At 40.7% G+C, this 18,776-nt stretch overlaps 2 protein-coding genes and 1 non-coding gene across 5 annotated transcripts in view; 2 read left to right on the top strand and 1 right to left on the bottom strand.

Annotated features, from left to right (window-relative positions):
* The window catches only part of grsm (probable aminopeptidase NPEPL1 granny smith protein), a 49,366-nt gene extending 39,341 nt beyond the window's left edge, over nt 1-10,025 (bottom strand). The window contains exons 1-4 of one of the 3 annotated variants that reach the window (XM_075672082.1): nt 9,880-10,025; nt 7,653-7,803; nt 5,338-5,520; nt 2,299-2,559 (exon numbers count right to left, since the gene is read on the bottom strand). In XM_075672082.1, the coding sequence (XP_075528197.1) occupies nt 2,299-2,559; nt 5,338-5,520; nt 7,653-7,802 (594 nt within the window). In that variant the 5' untranslated portion in view covers nt 7,803; nt 9,880-10,025. Of the gene's footprint in view, nt 1-2,298; nt 2,560-5,337; nt 5,521-7,652; nt 7,804-9,469; nt 9,845-9,879 lie in introns of those variants that run through there. The other 2 variants (XM_075672091.1, XM_075672074.1) reach the window with 2 other exon arrangements.
* Nucleotides 6,764-6,836, top strand: TRNAI-GAU (transfer RNA isoleucine (anticodon GAU)). Its single transcript has one exon. It is a non-coding gene; the product is annotated as a tRNA-Ile (tRNA).
* A 227-nt stretch (nt 10,026-10,252) lies between the features above and the next one.
* RecQ4 (RecQ4 helicase) overlaps nt 10,253-18,776 on the top strand; it is a 30,653-nt gene continuing 22,129 nt past the window's right edge. Inside the window, exons 1-10 of the mRNA XM_075672060.1 lie at nt 10,253-10,454; nt 10,545-10,578; nt 10,891-10,946; nt 11,024-11,161; nt 11,231-12,246; nt 12,342-12,565; nt 12,661-12,798; nt 12,934-13,062; nt 17,723-17,815; nt 17,903-18,039. Coding sequence (XP_075528175.1) covers nt 10,362-10,454; nt 10,545-10,578; nt 10,891-10,946; nt 11,024-11,161; nt 11,231-12,246; nt 12,342-12,565; nt 12,661-12,798; nt 12,934-13,062; nt 17,723-17,815; nt 17,903-18,039 — 2,058 coding nt within the window. The 5' untranslated portion in view covers nt 10,253-10,361. The remainder of the gene's footprint in view (nt 10,455-10,544; nt 10,579-10,890; nt 10,947-11,023; nt 11,162-11,230; nt 12,247-12,341; nt 12,566-12,660; nt 12,799-12,933; nt 13,063-17,722; nt 17,816-17,902; nt 18,040-18,776) is intronic.

The raw sequence follows: 18,776 nt of genomic DNA, 5'->3' as shown, positions 1-18,776 counted from the left end.
TCTTGCCTTTGCTTCGAGTTGTTGATAAGTTCGACTTCACCCTGCCATCTACTAGCCATCTGGTTAGCTCAGATGGTAGAGCGGCTGCCATGGAAAGGCAGTGGTCCCGGGTTCGAGACCTGCACCAGGACAAATTTTTCTTCAATTGAGAGGCTTTTCTTTCGAGGAACCCATATGGGTTTCCTTTGTAGGAACTGCTATGATTGGGTGGATGTCTCATTTTCCCTTTATTAATTACTTCTCTCCACCTTGCAGCTTTCCGCGGAACTATTACATCAAAATTTGATGAATTTTTTTTTCTAGTAAGTTCTCGCCATTACATCTGGCTCGAAAAAGTACTACATTACATGTGCAGTTTACCTCTTATAGTCACCCGACATACTCAATCAAAAATAGACTCTTCTTAAGACACATGTAAGGCTTGAACATAATTATCTGAACAGATGATAGCAAAAGTAAGCGAAAGCATACAAAAATATGTTCACATGCCAAAACTCAAATGCATGGCAAGGACTGAGTTGACAAGCGCAGCTCATTTCCAGCAAGCTAAGCAGAAGCAGCTGGAGCCTGGATGAGTACGGCTTGTCTTTGTGACATAGGTACAAAAAGTCAGAACAAGTACAGCTCAGGCTGGTAGTCGAGTTTGGCACAAATTAAATAATGTACATGTAAGGACACGTAGCCGCAAGCATGGATGTCAAGCATGTTAGAGGCTTGTGTGGACTGACAGGGCAACGACCTAACTAGAGAACATGCTAACAGTGACATCAGAGTGACACTGAAAACAGCCAGCATAAACAGAAACCTAACAAAGCTGAAATAGACTGTCACAAGGACCTGCCATTTCAGAACAAGATGCTCATACTAGTAGCAGTAATTGCATATAATTCTATTCATGGAGAGGTGCTGATCGATGCATACCATAAAGTAAATAGGCCAAAGTCATCCACAAAACTACCTTAATTCATGCAGATGAATTAAGCTACATGTTTTTGAAGGCTTATTCCTCTTTATGAAAAGCCTGGACAAGCAAACAATTCAGCAAACACATGCACGAGATAAAACAAGAGTCAAAGACTGCAATGAAATCCACAGACTTGGTGACCCATTAACCATGATCCACATGGCTATATGCACAAAGGCCCAGACCGGGGCGCGGCACAAAAATTGCAACGTATGTTGTGCTCTTGCTGAAGGGCTTGGGGTGGTGCTGTATGAGGAACACACGATGCCTACAACCAGAGGCCCACATTAACTTATTCCACATTTGCCACTGTCATCTTCCAAGCTATCTTAATGGATGCATGCAGCAGCCCTTTCAGGCAGCCCTTGTGAGCAGTTTCATTTTGCAAAGGGAAACAAGCTGACCTTTGTGGGAACCCTCGGTAAGGCATTGGTTCAGAGTTTGAATTCCTGGCCAGGGCAAATTTTTCCCCAACTACGAAGCTTTCTTTCCAAGAAACTAGCATGGGTTTTCTTTGTAGCTTCATGCTACATTTGGGTGGGTGACAATTTTTCCTTTCAAGCTGACCTTTGTGACTACAGCTAAATATATTAGCTTGTCCATCCATGCAACAGCCAAACAAACTTTACAAAAAATTTTATTGGAATAAAATGTGCAATAATCATACAAGTTAATGAAGTATCACTTCGCTGTTTCTACAAAAATGTGCATCATCACTAGGATTGCCACCTGGCCAGTTTTTCCCACACGGTGCCAGCTGCCAGTTCAACCATCCCACCGCCACGCCATTTGTCAGTTTTCCCGGATCTTGCTAAATCGGCATATAATGTGCATCACAAGAACTCTGTCGGACAATCATACATAACGAAACTGATTTGAATCAAGTATATTCATTCTTAGTACCTGAAACCATTCACTGTTCTGAAACTGTAGAGCCATCCAAAGATGCAAGATCAAGCTGTCTACAGTTTGCCTTTTGAGCTTTCCCTTAAAAGTCCAAGCACACTTTCTGGTTCTCTCCAATGTGCCTTGTTTACAGCCACTCACTAGCTGGTAGCACTTGTCAGATGGCATGACCAGTTTCAGCAACATGAGCGAAATCAATGCAGCGTTCATTCTCCTGCCTCCACACATGGGGGTTAGAGAAACCATGCTCAGTTGGTTGTTTCCTTTACCCACTAGCCTCTCTTAAAAAATTTGACATGCACCAAATTTCATATAAAGTCTGCACAAATTTCAATCATGCAAAGTTCATGCATATTGCAACTGTTTTGTACTAGTTTTATAGTTTTGCACACAGTACTTATAGCAAAAGCTTACCACAATGGTCATACCTTGATAAAGGCCTCTGTGTTCATGTCATGGCAAGGAGTGTCAACAATCTTTGCTGTCAACTGAATGCCTTCTGCAGCTGCAGTGAGACAGCGCAATTCAGGTTCACCCAAGTGGCGACCTCCGCCTGCTCCATCCACAAGCAGGAACTCCACTGTAACACTGTGAGACCCTGGAGTACCACTGGACTTTCGGGTGTACACTGGAAATGCTCTGGCAACAGCACAAGCACTAGCAAACACATCTTGCCACTCACATACTACCTGCAAGTAAAAGATTGAGATGAAAATTTTCAGAGCAGTGAAATTAGCAAACATTAAGGACATTCAATAAGGCTGCCCTCCATACTAGTCTATCTTTTATGCTCCCTCCCACTCCCACCCTTCCCCCATCCCCCTTGTGCAGAATAGCAAACTGGGTACTCCCATCGGGCAAACCTCCCCGTTTCTTCATTTTCTTCTCTCTCTTGACAACACACCTAATAGAGCATCTGGCCACTCTCTAAGAATCTAGGTAGTTACTAAACAGCGCTTATATGTATTCTTCGACGTAAAGTTCATTGATAAAAACAAAATTAAATTATGGGGTTTCACGTGCCAAAACTTTCTGATTATGAGGCATGCCATAGTGGAGGGCTCCAGAAATTTTGACCACCTGGGGTTCTTTAATGTGCGCCAAAATCTAAGTACACAGGTGTTTTCACATTTCACCCCCACTGAAATGCGGCCGCCGTGACCGGGATTCGATCCCGCGACCTCGTGCTCAGCAGCCCAACACCACGGCCACTGAGAAACTACGGCAGGTAAAGTTCATCATGCACACAGACTGCGTGAGGTATTCAAGCACATAGCCTTGGATCAGAATTGAGGCTTTGTATAGTCTTAGGACTTCTGCTAAGCAGACACAACTTCACTAGTCCTTGGCTTCAAATTTTTCAAGCACCACATGTGCCCTAAGATAAGCAATTGAAACATTAATTAGCACATTTGTGCTAATAGGTAACATTATTGGGGAAAAATTTTTACCGTTAATGTCTACCCTGCCCCGTAGCCCACGTGCAAGAGCAGCAGGGGCCTAGATATGACAGTTTCTTTTTAATCCCTTAAGCTTTTGGACAAGCGCAGCTCATTAATGCAATATTGGCAAACTTTCCTTTGGATGAGCTCAGCTCATCCATGCCAATATTCCTGTTTTCAAAGCGATCTGGATGAACACAGCAAATCCATTAAGCTTTTTTATTACAGAGATTGCAGCCTTATGTCAGTGCTCAAAGCTTGCGTTTTTGAAATCGTGCTCTCTGGGCACCTTTCAGCAGAATGTTTTGAAAGGAAACTAGGATCTGGTGCAAGCCCTGTGGCAAAGCTCTGTGCACCATTCTGCGATGTATGAAATTCCATACAATTTGTGACCTTCCTCAGCACTTAGCAGTGGAAAAATGAGTAAAAAACTTTGGTGCAAATTTCACTTTGCAGAACAGATTTAGAAGCAAAGTAATTCTTTTTTTTCATTTGGGACCATACCGTCTGTGGCAATGACAAATATTATATATATATATATATATATATATATATATATATATATATATATATATATATATAATATTTGTGTTAATAAGATAATATTGATATGTGTTTCAGCGAACACTCAAAAATTTTTAAAAGTTGCCTGTGGCAGATATCACAATTCTAGTTCATGAGCTGGTGTACTCGAAGCCGCGGACAATACTTGCCGAAAAAATATAGAAGCAGAATCGATTAATTAATAAAAATTACCTAATTATGTTTTTAACTAATTACACTATGGCCCATATTGCAATTCACAAATTATAGCTGTGGAATTCGCATGGCGGATCCACTTGGAACAAATTTTCAAGATGACACCAGATGACACTTGTGTGCTTCAGTGCATGAAATGACGTCTCTCTGCGCCTCGAGACTGAATATATAAATACACCAACTTTGCCAGCATTCCCTACTTCTGGCAAACAACCTGCAGAAAACCATGCCATCACACACACGAATTTAAAGTGATGCAACAAAATATACCTGTGTACAAACTTTTTTTAAACAACTTTATACAAGTATACAACCTTATTGCTGCATATGTATATCTTTGTTGTTTATGTATACCACTCCTTTATGTAATGCCTTTGGGCCTGGAAGGTATTTTAATAAATAAATATATAAATACATAAATAAATAAATACTCTTCAGCATTCAACAAAGCCTTACAAAATGTCAGTTTTGCAGTTCAAACAAGTCAAGAACAACAGCACATTTTCAGTTTGATTTCCGTTAATGTCCATGGCTTTTATTCCTATTCTGTCACATAGATTTTGGGTTGATACATTCAGAAGCTCACTATACGGCAATTGAACTTCAGGAGAGTTTGCCATTGAACTAGTTGGTAAACGGTGTTAAGAAGGAAAACAGAGGAATAAACGGGACAAGAAAGACTTTTTCATGTCCCGTATCTTGCACTATTTTTTCTCTTACAGCAATTGAATGTTGCTCTCCCAATTAGTTACACATCAAAGGTATTTTCACTTTAATTTTTTTTTCTGTACACATTTCAATTTACACTGATGATACCACCATGACAGTAATTATATTAAGTTCTGAGGTTTTACGTGCGAAAGCCATGGTCTGATCGTGAGACACACCATAGTGGGAAGCTCCGGATTAATTTTGACTACCTAGGGTTCTTTAATGTGCACCCAATGCATGATAATTGAGCGTTCTTGCATTCCGCCTCATCAGAATACAGCCACTGCAGTCGGGATCAAACCCACAATTTCAGACTCAGCAGCGCAATGCCATAGCCACACGGCTACCATGACAGGTCGCCATGACAGTAAGTGCACTCAATGGTCTACCATGGTTAGTTTCTTAATGCGCTGTAATTCCATGCAAAGTGCTACACGAGTACATTAAGTGCTTAGAGAATAATCGCACTCTGAGGAATATGCAGCTGCACATGGCTGTGCAAACTGTTGAGCGCCCACTTCAGAATCTGTTGCAGCGATACCAATCAAAACTTACCACGACATACTCGTCCACTCCTGCTGTAAGGCTCTTCACCAGTTTGGTAAGCGAGTGAGCATGTGACGGCGTATTGTGACGTGAGCACTTGGTTGGCAGAGCTGCCACAATGGCTAGATTCAAGTATAAGAAGCAGTTGTCGGTGGGTGAAGGGTGCAATGAGCCCACAGCTGCTTTGAACATCTAAAATAGGTGGGAAACAAGCAATTGCTATTTTTAAATGAGTGTCCTGCATAATTGCCGGCACAATGTAAGCAAAAAAATGAAAATGAACTGCAAGAGAATATTGGCCATCCAGTGGGTAAAGCAGCTGCTAAGATTTAACCTCTGGTGTGCTTTTGGGTAAGCCTAGCTGACAGCACAATTTTGGAATGAAAAATTGCCTAACCATGGCCAGTGCGATTTTGAGTGATATGTACAGTATGGCCCATGAGCTCGGTATATTTACTTAATTTCCTGTGCAGACATCGTGCGGCAGAGAAATAAGTACTCGAATATAACTGGTAAGCTGCTTCACACTATCCCTACATATTACTGCTTACACAAACATTTCTGGATGTGGGAAAGATAAGGTAAAGCAAAAACAAGGTTGGACCAGCAATTGCTAACATAATGAAACAGGTAGGTTAACAACCATAGTGCAACACTGCTATGAAGAAGCATGCACATGCACAGGATGCGCGTTCGCTGCTTTCTCTAAATTACTGCCAAGCAGTCACACTAAATAGGATTTGTCTGACATTTCTCAGAACTATTAATCTTGTAGCGCATGACTCCATGCACTTCATTTTGTCCAATGATAAGAGAATCAGCACTGAAATTTTCAGAACTATGATGATGAATGCAGCACTAAAATGCACAGCCGAGTGAGCAGAAAGAGCAGACTTTGGAATTGCACACTGCACATTCATCACACCATTCATGTTCAGGCATGTGTGTCCTAGCTATGGCAGATGAAGAGCTTAACATCATCTGCAGGATTAGGAGCTGATGTTTGTTGTTAAGGCATGTTCAAAGCTATATTTAAGGTGTAGTCATGGGCCAGGCAAAGGTGGATACACTGAGCTAAGACATGCAATAGAACAGTCGCAAATCTATCAATTAGAATGTCTTCTCTCCAGGAAATGCACCGCTGTGTGCGGGATGTATTTTTATTTAACTAATTACCCACCAGGTAATCATCACGACATCTATTGTCCAAAAGATCTTGAAGTATAGCTGAGAACACACAGCTGTGAGAAATGGTCACGAGAAGCAATATATAAATTTCACTGCAAAGACACCTTGCAAAGACGCGTGTGATGCTCTTACCAAATGAGCTACTGTGGCACCGTTTTCCCATCCACTTTCTTGAGTATTTATGTTTTACTATTAGAACTAACCCTGGGTTTGTTAGCCAGTACCACCACTCGCAAACCTTGGCAGCGCCGCGGTAGCTCAACTGGTAAGAGCATTGCACAGATAATGCAAAGACGTGGGTTCGTATCCCACCTACGGCCAGTTGTTTTTTCATCTACTTTTATTTACATTGATTATAATTTTTTTAATTCATTGAGTAAGTACAAGTAATTTCCCCTATGTTGTTCTTGGTGTCTTTGTTTGTTGGCTTCTTATGATATGGCAAAGCATGTGGTGTATGACACCTCAGGCTGTTTACCATAATTTAGCATCGAAACTGCCCATACTGCTTCATTGATGACATACATAAGAGACACATTTTTGCTGAGATTAGAGGAAACGAACTCATTATGAAAGTCAAAGGTTAACAAGAACTCTCAAAGTAATAGGTTAAAGGTCAAAAGCAATGAAATTTTGGGCCACTGACTGAGCCTAGATTCAGATAGAGTAAATACAGAACAGCCTCCGTGCAATATTTTACATCTGAAGAAGAGTGGATGCATCATGAAAGGCTCACAAAAGTAGGCATTTATGATACTAAAACTGGAAAAAAAATGCGACCATAATTGCTCGCCAGAAGTGATGCATGACTGATTGCGGGGCTCCTTGGCGTGACCTCAGAGATAAGGCACCACCTGCAGCTGCCTGTGGTGTGCTGGAAAATCTTGGAGGCGATGTTCTGGGACTTATGTCATAGTCGCTAACCACCAGGTTGCATATGCTATCTGCTAAGGCACTATTAAAAGGCTGTTCATAAGAAATTTAGACAGTCACGAGCCTTACAGCTTTACCAAGGTTGCTTCAGTATTACATGCCACTCATTCATTACCAATTTAGCTAAAGTAAATTTCATTGCAATTTGTTTCAGGATGGCATGATAATCAGAATTTTAAATAGGAACAAGTGTAAAAACATACCTCCTCTCCAACACGGGGCTCAAGCTTGCACTTGACATCATCAAATGTGATTTTGGAAAGGTTTTTGGGTTGTCCAATAATAAGAACAGGGTGATGAAGAGGGTCACTTGGGGTAAGGTGCCCATTGAATTTTACAATGGTGCTGCACATTCTGAAAATACAAGGCAGAGAAGAGCTTGAGCATTCAGAAAACTATCTCAAACCAAATGACTTCACTTTTTTTTAGCCAACTAGTATGAGAAAGATGACCACATTCGTGCAGTCACTGGCAATCACAACAGAATCATAATGTACAAGTGACCTTTTAGCATTGTGGAAACCAGTGGGTCGACATGTAAACATTTAGTCACGGTTGGCGCAAAAAAGTTGCACAAAGCCAGCATTAATTTTATATGTACAGTGAAGCCCATCATTAAAAGGAACCCACCAGAGCAAGGCACCCACGCAACGGCATATACAGAAGCACTTGTCTTTGCAGTAAGTGACACTGTTTTTTCTCTACATGCCTGTGCAGTGCATCGACACAACCACTATAACCCAAAGCTAAAGCCACCCAACCCTCCTGTGTGAATCTCTAAAAGCAGGTAAAATGCACATATGGCCCTTTAGTTTCACAAGAAACCATAACTTTCCCAAAATTTGAACCCTATATCACACCACAACAATCAGATTAAGTCAAACTTTTTCCAAGATGACCACATTCATTTCATAAAAAGCAGACACCAACTGCCAGGGCAGCGTTGTCGTCGAAACTTCAATATCAAAATCCTAGTCAGGCATCTGCTCTAGCCAATGTTATAAGCGCAGACAAAATGGTATGCTTCCAGTGTCACAGTTTTGTGCATGCCCTATTGCAGGCATGAATAAAAGTGACCAGGTCAGGGCTGTTTGGTACACAGCCACATGATGTCAGTGATATTGCTTCACAATTTTTGCTATATACAGGTTGAAACGAACTACTACAATCAACTGAAATGTATCAAGCAGAAAATCAGCTTATGGCATGAAATTCAGCAGCTGCCTTGGCCCAATCTAAGCACTATCTTTCAAACCAATTGTTAGATCACACATTTCTTTAAATGCTTGTGCAAAATGTAGGTTTACTGCAGGGACGTTTAACAGCATCTGGGCTCACATCTGACAGGGCTAGGGCTACCAGAACAAAAAATGATCAGAGTCCTTTCTGACGAGATATCATCACACACTACTGCACATCAGAAAACACTGCTTCAATGCTCTTTGACATTCCAAACAAAATGACTTCTCCAACATAAAAATAACTTGCAACTTAGGCACATATGTGTAAAGGCACAGCCGGTATGGCATAGCAATGCTGCAAATTGTAATACACATGTACGTCAGTAAGAATTAATGAAGCATAAAAAAAAATAGAACAAACCAACAGTGCGCAGGTTGGAAGATACTTCCTTGGAGCAACCTCTAATAATAGCATGTTTGAGAAAAAAAATGAGCTGGCACAGAAAGCTTGGGTTGTTCTCAGTGGCAAGCAGAACTATAAACGAAAAGTAAAACCGAATACGGGGAAGGCTTTTTTTTTTTATTATACACTGGAGTTCTCCATAACCATATAATAAATATATAGGTCTAACCTTATTTCACAAATTTAGCAAAAATAGAACACCCGAAAATGGAAGGATCGTATAATTGCAGTGCATAAGCCATACATCGTTGGCGCAAGTCTACAGAAGTGGTGTGAATTTTTAAGCAACTGTGTTCGCGGTGATCGACGGGTTAACTTAAATGGCGATATTCGAACAGCATTCCATGCACATGAAGGAAACAATATTTCATATTACGCAAGGTTGTGGAGGCGGCACCCATTTCCTGACGCTCTTCTCGACTTGTGCTCCATATATCTGTCCGTCAAGCAGGTTAACTTAAGCAGCGAGGATGTCCAGCAAAAGGAGCTATCACTTTCACGAGACGGTACGTTCGAGAGCTTGATGGGTACGATGGGTACCTGACCACGCACTCAAAGCTCCTTTCTTTGTAACGAAATACGATTACCATTGCACATCGTCAATTTTGTACACATAAGTTACAAGTACATTTTAACTCGCGTTGAATCAGCTCAATTTCTTAATTTAAATATAACAATCTCACAAAAAAGCAAGACGCGGTACACAAACGACGACGAAAAAAAGGCACGCCCCTCAGTGTGTTCAGTTACTGCATGCAAACACCTTCACTCTCACAGTGCACTCACTTTTCTCACTTGAACACTACACTACTCAGCAGCGCTAACTTCGCATGGCCCGAAATGTATACATAAGCCCGATACACCTTACACCACACGGTCCACACTATGCACCCGCACCAAGCACCACTAAAGCGGACCAAAAAAACAGAAAAAAAAGCGACAGGCATCACAGGCCCTGCAAAAACGAAAGCACCTGCATATTGTAACAATAAGCTTGCGCTGCTAAAACACGTTTTATTGCATAAAGTCATAAACCAGGCCAAAAATATTTATGTAGCAAATATTATGTAGAAAAATCAAGTTTTGGTTTAAAGAAAAGCAAATAAAATGATGCATTGAATACTTGTTGAAGACGCGAAGTCAAGTCACCGTCAAGACAAGTCTAGTTTATCAGCTTATTTTTGCCGCGAAACCATTGAAAGTTTGCAATGTGGATAAGTTATATATAATTAAGTTGTCAGAACCATTGACGTTGTGTCCTTGATGAAATGAACTTGAATCAAGATCTCCAACGACTTAAAGTTGTAATTAAGGAGTGGGAGAAGACATTCATCATTGAAAAGGCCAGAAAACCTACTGCTGTTAGTATTTTCAGTTGCGTGCTGTATTAACAATTAATTTGAGTTTTACGGGAAGTGAGCATAAATGTTTTTCTTGTTTTCTTGTTCCAGGCTGACATAAAAGACGCGCCGGAAAATATATCAGGTGCATCTTCTCTCTTATTCAACTCCGAAACAAACTAGAATTTTAACTGTCGTTCCCGCATAGCTGCGAGCGGTGACATCCCTGCCACATCATTGCTAACTGTAAGAAGTGACACCAGCTTGAAGCAGTCGACATAGACGAAGCGATTGCGTTTCGTTTTCTGTTGATAGACGCCACGCTTTTGTTAAAAACTTGTTTGCAAGCTCTCGAAACTTTGTTAGTGTGTGTATTCTTCGACATACTTTAGGGAGACTATTATGTCCTCTTTACGTGCGCTTGCACTTTTTAACAGTGCGCATGGACATATTTCAGAGGCCTATACACAGTACTGGAAGCTCAAGAAAAGTCTCTCTGAACCGAGTTCATCGGTAAGTCATAGTTCATTCTGTACAGAGGTTAGTAATGCTTTAAGTAAAAAGTCGGCTTGCTTTGGTTGCATTTCTAGGTATCCTCAGATAATGGCGTATGGGACGTCTCACTGAACAGAAAATCTGCCGCGAACCAAAAAAAAGTACGACCAAGTTCTTCAAGTGTTTACACCAACAAAGTCCGTGAAAAGCTGCTGGCGTCGTTTCACCCAGAAGTAAGCCTCCCAGCATATGATCTTCTATGTCGGAAACCAGAGAATTTGACTACCTTTTTTATATTTCAGAGTTCATCCAAACCAGGATGCATGCCCCATAGATATCGATCTAAAAGTGTGCAAGATGAACCTGTGTGTCCGAGATTGGAAGTGCACAAGGAAAACTCGAGCTCTGTAGCACTTTCCAAAACTGACTGCAAACATGTACAAGCTAAGGAATGCACTCCAAATGAAGCAGTTGCAGCCACAAATGAAGATAGAGTATCTATATCTCCATGCAAAATGGTATTAGCTTCACGTATGCTGTACTATACACATAGCCTTAACGAGTCATGGCTGTCAAGAAATAGCATTGCTGATGATGAGGTGTTCTTCACTCCTCCATCATCGTCGTCACCACTTCCCTTGGCATGTAGGCCAAGCACATGCAGTGCCAGGTTGAGTGAGAAAGGATACATCAAAACCAAGGTCAGCAAGACTTGTCCGATCAGCTGTTCATCCATAGAATCAACAGATGATGTGTTTCTCACACCCACACCCCCTCAGACTCCTGCTGTACAGCAGCAGCATGTGTCCCATCATCTCACATTGCTTTCCGGGGTTACATCTGAAGAAGACAGTTCTAGTACACAGTTAGGTAAATCACAAGTAAATACACAAAATGAAAGCGGTACTATTCATCACATACCAAACACCCGGCACCAGTTATGCTCAAATAAAGAAATTCGAGTAAATAAGCTTGACGGGAGCAAGAAATGCCTACCATCGCAGGCTGCACATAAATTGAAAGAGGAGCCTCTTAAGAAAGCATGTGAAAGTTCTGAGGTTGAAGTGGTGGCAAAAAAAGACTGCGAAAAGCCAAAGAGGAAACGGCAGAGAAGAACAGAAACTGCAAGCACACTCGGACTGTCTGGAAAGAAACAAGAGACAGTGAAAAGACGAAAGACTTTGAAAAATTCTGGTTCTGGTGAACACTCTGAAGTGAAGGAAGAGTTAAACAAGCCATCAATGACAGATCCAGATGACATACAATCAGGAAGTTCTGCAATACAACCAAGGAAAGCTGGAAAGGATAACACGAAAAGGTAATGAAAAATATATTTGTGTTGAGAATTTTGTGTGTAGTAGCTGCCCTGATTAATGATGGATGCCTTCAAATATGAAATACATGCTGTTTCAGGCATAAAACTAGTAAAAGTCTTAGCGAAAACTTTGTGCGGATCAACCTGAAGAGAAAGAAGTTTTCACGTGGTCATCACAAAGTGAATGTCCGGCAGCTGAAATACAAAGAGTGGAAAAAGAAACACAATTTCTCTGAGGGAGCCTCTTCTAAAAGTGGCACATCAAAATGCTTCAAATGTGGTGAACTTGGCCATTGGGCACGTTCCTGTTCTACAAACACAAGTATGTTTCCTGTGCACTTCTTTTTAAATGCTTTTAGAAACAAGAGTGCTGTGCTAACCAGGATTGTTGTTTTTCTTTTTATTTTTTTATTCTAGGTAAGCTTGAAATCCCTGCTGAACCAGAAGTGGCCCATTTGCCCACATTAGAGGAAGCTGCTGAAATGGCACGTGGTATCAAGAGCTGCAACATGCCAGAAACCTTGACAAAGGTCTTTTGTTCAAAAGATATTAATCGTAAGTTATTCTTTTGTACAGAGTTTCTGATGTCTTGCACTATTATAAATTGTTTTGGAGGGCAGCTCTGCTGAAGTTTCATCTAAAAAACTGTTATAGCCCTACATTCTTTGGAACAATATGTCTCCTCCACAGAACATCAAGATAGAGTGGAAAACACTATGAATGAAAGCGAAGCTCATAATCTTGCTGCACACATCAAAGAAAATGAAAGGATAGGTGTCCAGCCACTTCTAAAAGCTGACCTTCATGGAAAACTTCCAGGTGAGGTGTAGCACTTAGGCATCACTTAGAATAGAGCATCTCACTTTTAGTGCTTGGGCAGCATTAGTATTGTATGATAACTTGGCAGTTAGTGCACTCTGCATAAGTGCAGACTACATGCTATTTAGAGCCTTTGTCAAAAGAAACAAAGCCAGTGGAAGCCTGAGTGTTATTGAGCCCTGGTTCTTTAATGTTGTGCCTATGGAAATCCTGTAGTTAAAAAGCTTCAAAACTGGTCTTCCCTAGACAGTCTGTGGATCATATTTTGGCTCCTTCTCCAGGGCTTTTGAGCAGTGCAGGTGCAACAAGAGTCTGACTAGAGGTCCTGGAGCCAGCTGCAGTGATGTGTGCAGTGGTTTTGTTTCTGTTGGAAAAGTCTATGTGCCTCTAATGACTCAGTACATTACCTCTCAGCTACACAAAATGACCGCTAAAATCATCACTCAGCCGCTAACATCCTGCTGCGGATGACATTGTTCACAACTGTGGAAATCATAACGACAGCTTGGATGACGATTACCTCGCATTGCATCAAAAATACTTTACAAGGCTGGATTCCAGTATGGGGCAGGAGAGTCTGACTATGGAGCTCAGAAGCAGTGACAACTTTATTATTATTATCTTTTTTTAATTCATGTATTTCTTCGCTTTGCCCGAAGGCGCTACAGCAGGGCGGTTGCAATCTTGAGAAAAAAAACATCTTCATTCACACTGCACACTTGCTCAGACGTCAGTTGATTCCACTGAGCGATCGTTTTTACAAAAAAAAGAATTTGCATACAGGTTCGTCCTGGCCTGGTATTCCCTAATTTTGTACTTGTGGTCAGTCCATCCAGATATATAATTTGGCTGTTTTAAATAACTTTCGCTATCAGTTCCAGTTTTGTTAATAAATATTTGGTATAAAAGTTTTAACCGCAATTTCTTTCGGCGTGACGAAAGTGATTCCCGATTCCGCTCTGTTTTCATTTCAGTGCAACTATAGTTCCTACCATACCTACCCAAGACAAACCTGGCTGCTCTGTTCTGAATTTTGAAATTTTCAAGTTTATTGATCAGACATGTTTGTGATGGGTCCATAGAGTACAGGCATATTCCAAGATAGGTCTTATACATGTTAGGTACGCCATGCTTCTAAGGTTGGAATTTGCACATATTAAATTTCTTTGAATATAGTTTAATGCTACTGTGGCCTTGGCAACCACATAATCCACATGCGCATTCCAAGAACAGTCGTCCGACAGCAGCACACCCAAACATTTAGTCGTTGCTTTCTTAGTAAAACACACATGGACACACTTATTCGTGTTCAGATTCATTTTCTACATGGAACACCATTCACAAATACATTCAAGATTGGCTTGTAGTTCTAGGACATCACATTCATTTTTAATTTTTATATATGTAATACAGTCATCTGCAAAGAGGAGTACATTATAGCTGATGCCTAAATGAATGTCATTAATATAGATAAGAAATAAAAGAGGCCCCAGCACAGACCCCTGCGGAACGCCTGACGTGACTTCTAGGCAAACTGACTTGATGCTGTTCAAGATAACACACTGACAGCGCCTTGACAAGTAGTTCTCAATCCATTGAAGAACACTTGAATCTATATTAATTAGTCGAAGTTTTTCAAAGAGCAGAGAATGGGAAACAGTGTCAAATGCTTTGCTGAAGTCTTAAAACATGCAGTCGATTTGCCCTCCCAAATCAATTGCTGATGCTAGGTCGTTGTAGAGCTCAAGAAGCTGTCGTACATGAAAACCCCTTGCGAAAACTGTGCTGACGGTTCGTTAGCAACGCGTTGTCCATTAGGTGTTTCATTATAGCCTAGTGTATTATGTGCTCTATAATCTTGCAGGAAATTGATGCAAGTGAAATAGGCCTATAATTAGTAACGTCCTTTCTTGAACCTCCTTTATGAATTGGGACTACGTTTGCTACTTTCCAGTCCTGTGGCAACTGACCAGTAGATAATTATTTTTAAATGTTAGATAAAGGTAAAGTGAAAGTGGGCGAGCACACTGTTTTAAAATTCTTGGAGAGATACCATCGGGGCCATTAGCCTTTCTTTCATCAATATTCCTAAGTAGAGCTGCAATGCCGCTAATGCTAAGTTTCAGCGGTCGCATAAGAGGAGCGCTGCTATTAGACAATTGTTGGCTGCATGCAGAATTAGAAATAAAAACTGTTTGAAAGTAACTGTCTAAGCACGTTGCTTTTTCTACGTCGTCAGAAAGAGTGCGTCCATTGCTATTCAGTTCATTTCTCCCAACAGGATCAGACCCACTCCCCTTCAAGTACTGCCAGAAAAGTTTAGGGTTTATCCTCATTTTGTCATTTAGTCATTTGAAGTATTGTTCTTTCGCATTTTTCAACAGTTTTCTTGCACTCGCATGTTAATTCCTAGAGATTTTTAAAATCGACTTGTCCTTTCGTTTTCTTTTTTTTTTTTGTATCTTTCAACGACGCGCCTTCTTTTTTTAATTAGCCTCAAGATACGAAAGGTGATCCATGGTTTTTACGTCTTTTAAGCCTAGCAGAATCAGTACTTGGTATGGACTCTACTGTAAGTTCAAGTAACCTATTTCTAAATCTGCTCCACAAGTAATCTACATTGTGTTGTTCCTCTACTAAGCATTCTAAAACAGGCAAATATTCAAATAGTTTATCGGAAATTTATGAATAGTCACCTTTATCAAAGAATACCCTTCTACTGGTGCGTATTGGAAATTGATGAATAGTCACCTTTATCAAAGAAGAATACCCTTCTACTGGTGCGCCTTTTGTGCACTGAGTTTTCGTTTTAATACTTGCAATGACAACCTGATGATCACTAATTCCTGGAGTGATAGTTACATAATTAATTAAATTAGGCGAGTTACAAAACAAGATCCAGGGTATGACTAAGTCTAGTGGGTTCCAGGACATACTTATCAAGCCGAAACTGTCAACCATGTTTTTCATTTCTACATTAATACGGCTTACCATTCAAGACCTCACATGTACCATTTTCCTATTTCAAGTCTGGTAAATTAAAATCACCCGCTAGTAAAATTGTTCGATCAGACGCCTCCAAAACAATATCATATAACATTTCCGAAACACGGAAATCTGTACTGGGTGGTCGATAAAACACCCCAGTGATAAAAGAAAAATTGTTAGCCAATGTAATTGTACACCAGACTGACTCGACTGCATCATGACCAATGTTCATTATCGCAGACAAAAGGGATGAGTGAATTAACAAAAAAACCACCGCCTATCATTGAAATAAGCAGCATAGTTGTTGGGAAACACCTCCTTATTATCGATGGATGGGTTAAACCAAGATTCAGTACCAAATGCTATATCTGCCTTCAATGACGCAACCAGTCCAGCAAACTCATCTGTTTTGTTTATTATACTTCAGCAATTTACCACTACAACAATTAAATCACGATGAAGACAATGATCACTGCTGTGTCACCGTTTAGTCAAGGCAACAACTTCTTCCTTCTCATCGTCCCACGTAAATGCTTTGCCATTTATGATCAGCTTATCAGCTTTTAGCTTAACCTTGTTTTTCTTATCCGCCTTCTTTACTTTCCCGTATTCCCAGAGTTTCTTTCGCAATGCTCGAGTTTCAAATGAGAAGTCCTGTTCCACACAATACTACGAACCCTTAAATTTGCTTCCGTTTTTCAGAGTGGCCTCCTTTTCTTTATCAGGCAAAAAATTTACAATAATGGGTATTTCGTTCCGTTCACTAAAACAGTCAACCCTATTTGCCCTTTCGAATGACTGCACTTCAATTCCCAAATTGGTAGTTTAGATGCCCCTAATAAAGGTTTCGGACTGTTTCCAGGTTTCAGACCGGTCGTTGTCATCTATCCCATAAAACACAAGGTTTAGCCTACGGCTTCTAGTCTCGAGATCTACATTTTTCTTTTGTAGAACTTTTACTCGATGAGTTCGTTCCTTAATTATGGTTTCTTGCTCTTGCACCAATTTCATAACGTTGCCTATCTGGCCCTAGGTTGTACCGAGCTTCCTGTTTATTTCAGCCATCTTAGCATCATTGTTAGTTGTCCTGGTGTCAGTGTTGACCAGCTTAGTCATGATGGTATCCTGTAGCTTCTTCAAATAATCCAATTCACATCAAAAGGCCCAGGATTGCAGTTTAGTGCCAGCAGTTTTACGGCAGTGCATCACTGAAGTGCAGTTGGCCTTTCCAACAATTTGCATCTCTTGGAAACGCAGGAGAACATACTGCCCCCTCTTGTCTCATGGAGTGCAGAATGGACTCAGATTTTGGCAACATGACCATAGTGTGTGTGTATGCGTCAGTCATATCTGGTGCCACGAGACCATGACAAGAAGTTTCGGTGATTTGATGGGTCACCATTTTCACCTTCAAAGTCATTGCAGCTCTTGGCGCATGTTTTGAACTTGTCTCAATAAAAGGTAACGTAATAAATAACTTGTTGCACTCTTGGTAAATTGAGGCTCATAGCGTAATTACTGAGTCAACGGCTATCCAATAAATCAATAAAAAGGAGACTGAAATTTTCTCAGTAGTCCTTTAAGAAATTATATAGGCCTAGTGCCTTTTGCCCCTTCTTCTTTCATAGCAGCCAGAGGCCCTTACTAAGAATTATTTTTCTTATCTTTTCAGAAACACCAAAATTTGTTTTTGAAACGCTGCGTAAGGTTGGCTTTTCAGAGTTTAGACCTGGGCAAGAAACAACGATTATGAGAATTTTATGTGGTAAGGTTTCTTTCTATCTGTCCATTGTGAGCAGAACTGCCATAGTCACTATACTTTCAATCAATCAATCTTTCTTTTCAATTCAAGGTTTGTCAACACTGTTGGTGTCTTCAACTGGCACTGGAAAATCTTTGTGCTACCAGCTCCCAGCATACCTTTACGCACAGAAAACAAAATGCCTAACGTTGGTTGTGTCACCATTGATTTCACTAATGGAAGATCAAGTGAGTGCCTGTCATATGTTACTAATTGACAGCTCTAATGTGTTATCATATTGAAAGAATGACATCAATGTGCATCCCGAATACCAAAACACATGAATTGACATTTCTTGTTTCTCTCGGCAATTCACGATAGACCAGAGCAGCCAAATAATCACTGCTCACTTTTCTCTCTTTCTCTGACTTTACGAGCTGGTGACCATTTGCTGCAGTCCCTATACCTTGAGACAACTCCACTCCTCAGGAGAACTTGAGATGCCACATGCAAAACTGCCACAGTTGAGTTTGCGCTCACAAGGTTGGATAGACGTTTGAAGGAGCACTTGTAACTATTTTTATTGCTGGGCAACCAGCAACCGGGTGTGTGAAACCCACAACATTCTCCTGTTGATGTGGCCACTGCTCCAAAAGCATACAAAGGCTAGACTTTATATTGGTCTTGAATACAGTACCATCTTATCTTTTTTCTGGTGCTGTTCCAAGTGCATCCTTTATATAGACTGTATTATTCCCTACACAATGTCAGTGGGCTTCACTTCGTACAACAAGCCAAGCAGATAATTAGGGAAGATCTGCACATTTACCAGCTACACATCGTACGTAGTGAACAGCTGTTGTTGTTGCTGTTCTTGTTATTTGGTTTGAAAACATGTATACAATTGACAGAGAGGAAAAGAAGGAAAAAAGCAGGCTGGCAATGACCAGCAGAAAGGGCACAATGCCTCCCTACATTTTAGGAA

The sequence above is a fragment of the Dermacentor variabilis genome, chromosome 1 (genome assembly GCF_050947875.1).
Source record: "Dermacentor variabilis isolate Ectoservices chromosome 1, ASM5094787v1, whole genome shotgun sequence".
Taxonomy (NCBI): Eukaryota; Metazoa; Arthropoda; class Arachnida; order Ixodida; family Ixodidae; genus Dermacentor; species Dermacentor variabilis.
The sequence above is the reverse complement of the archived record's forward strand: the minus strand, read 5'-3'. Positions and strand labels throughout refer to the sequence as shown.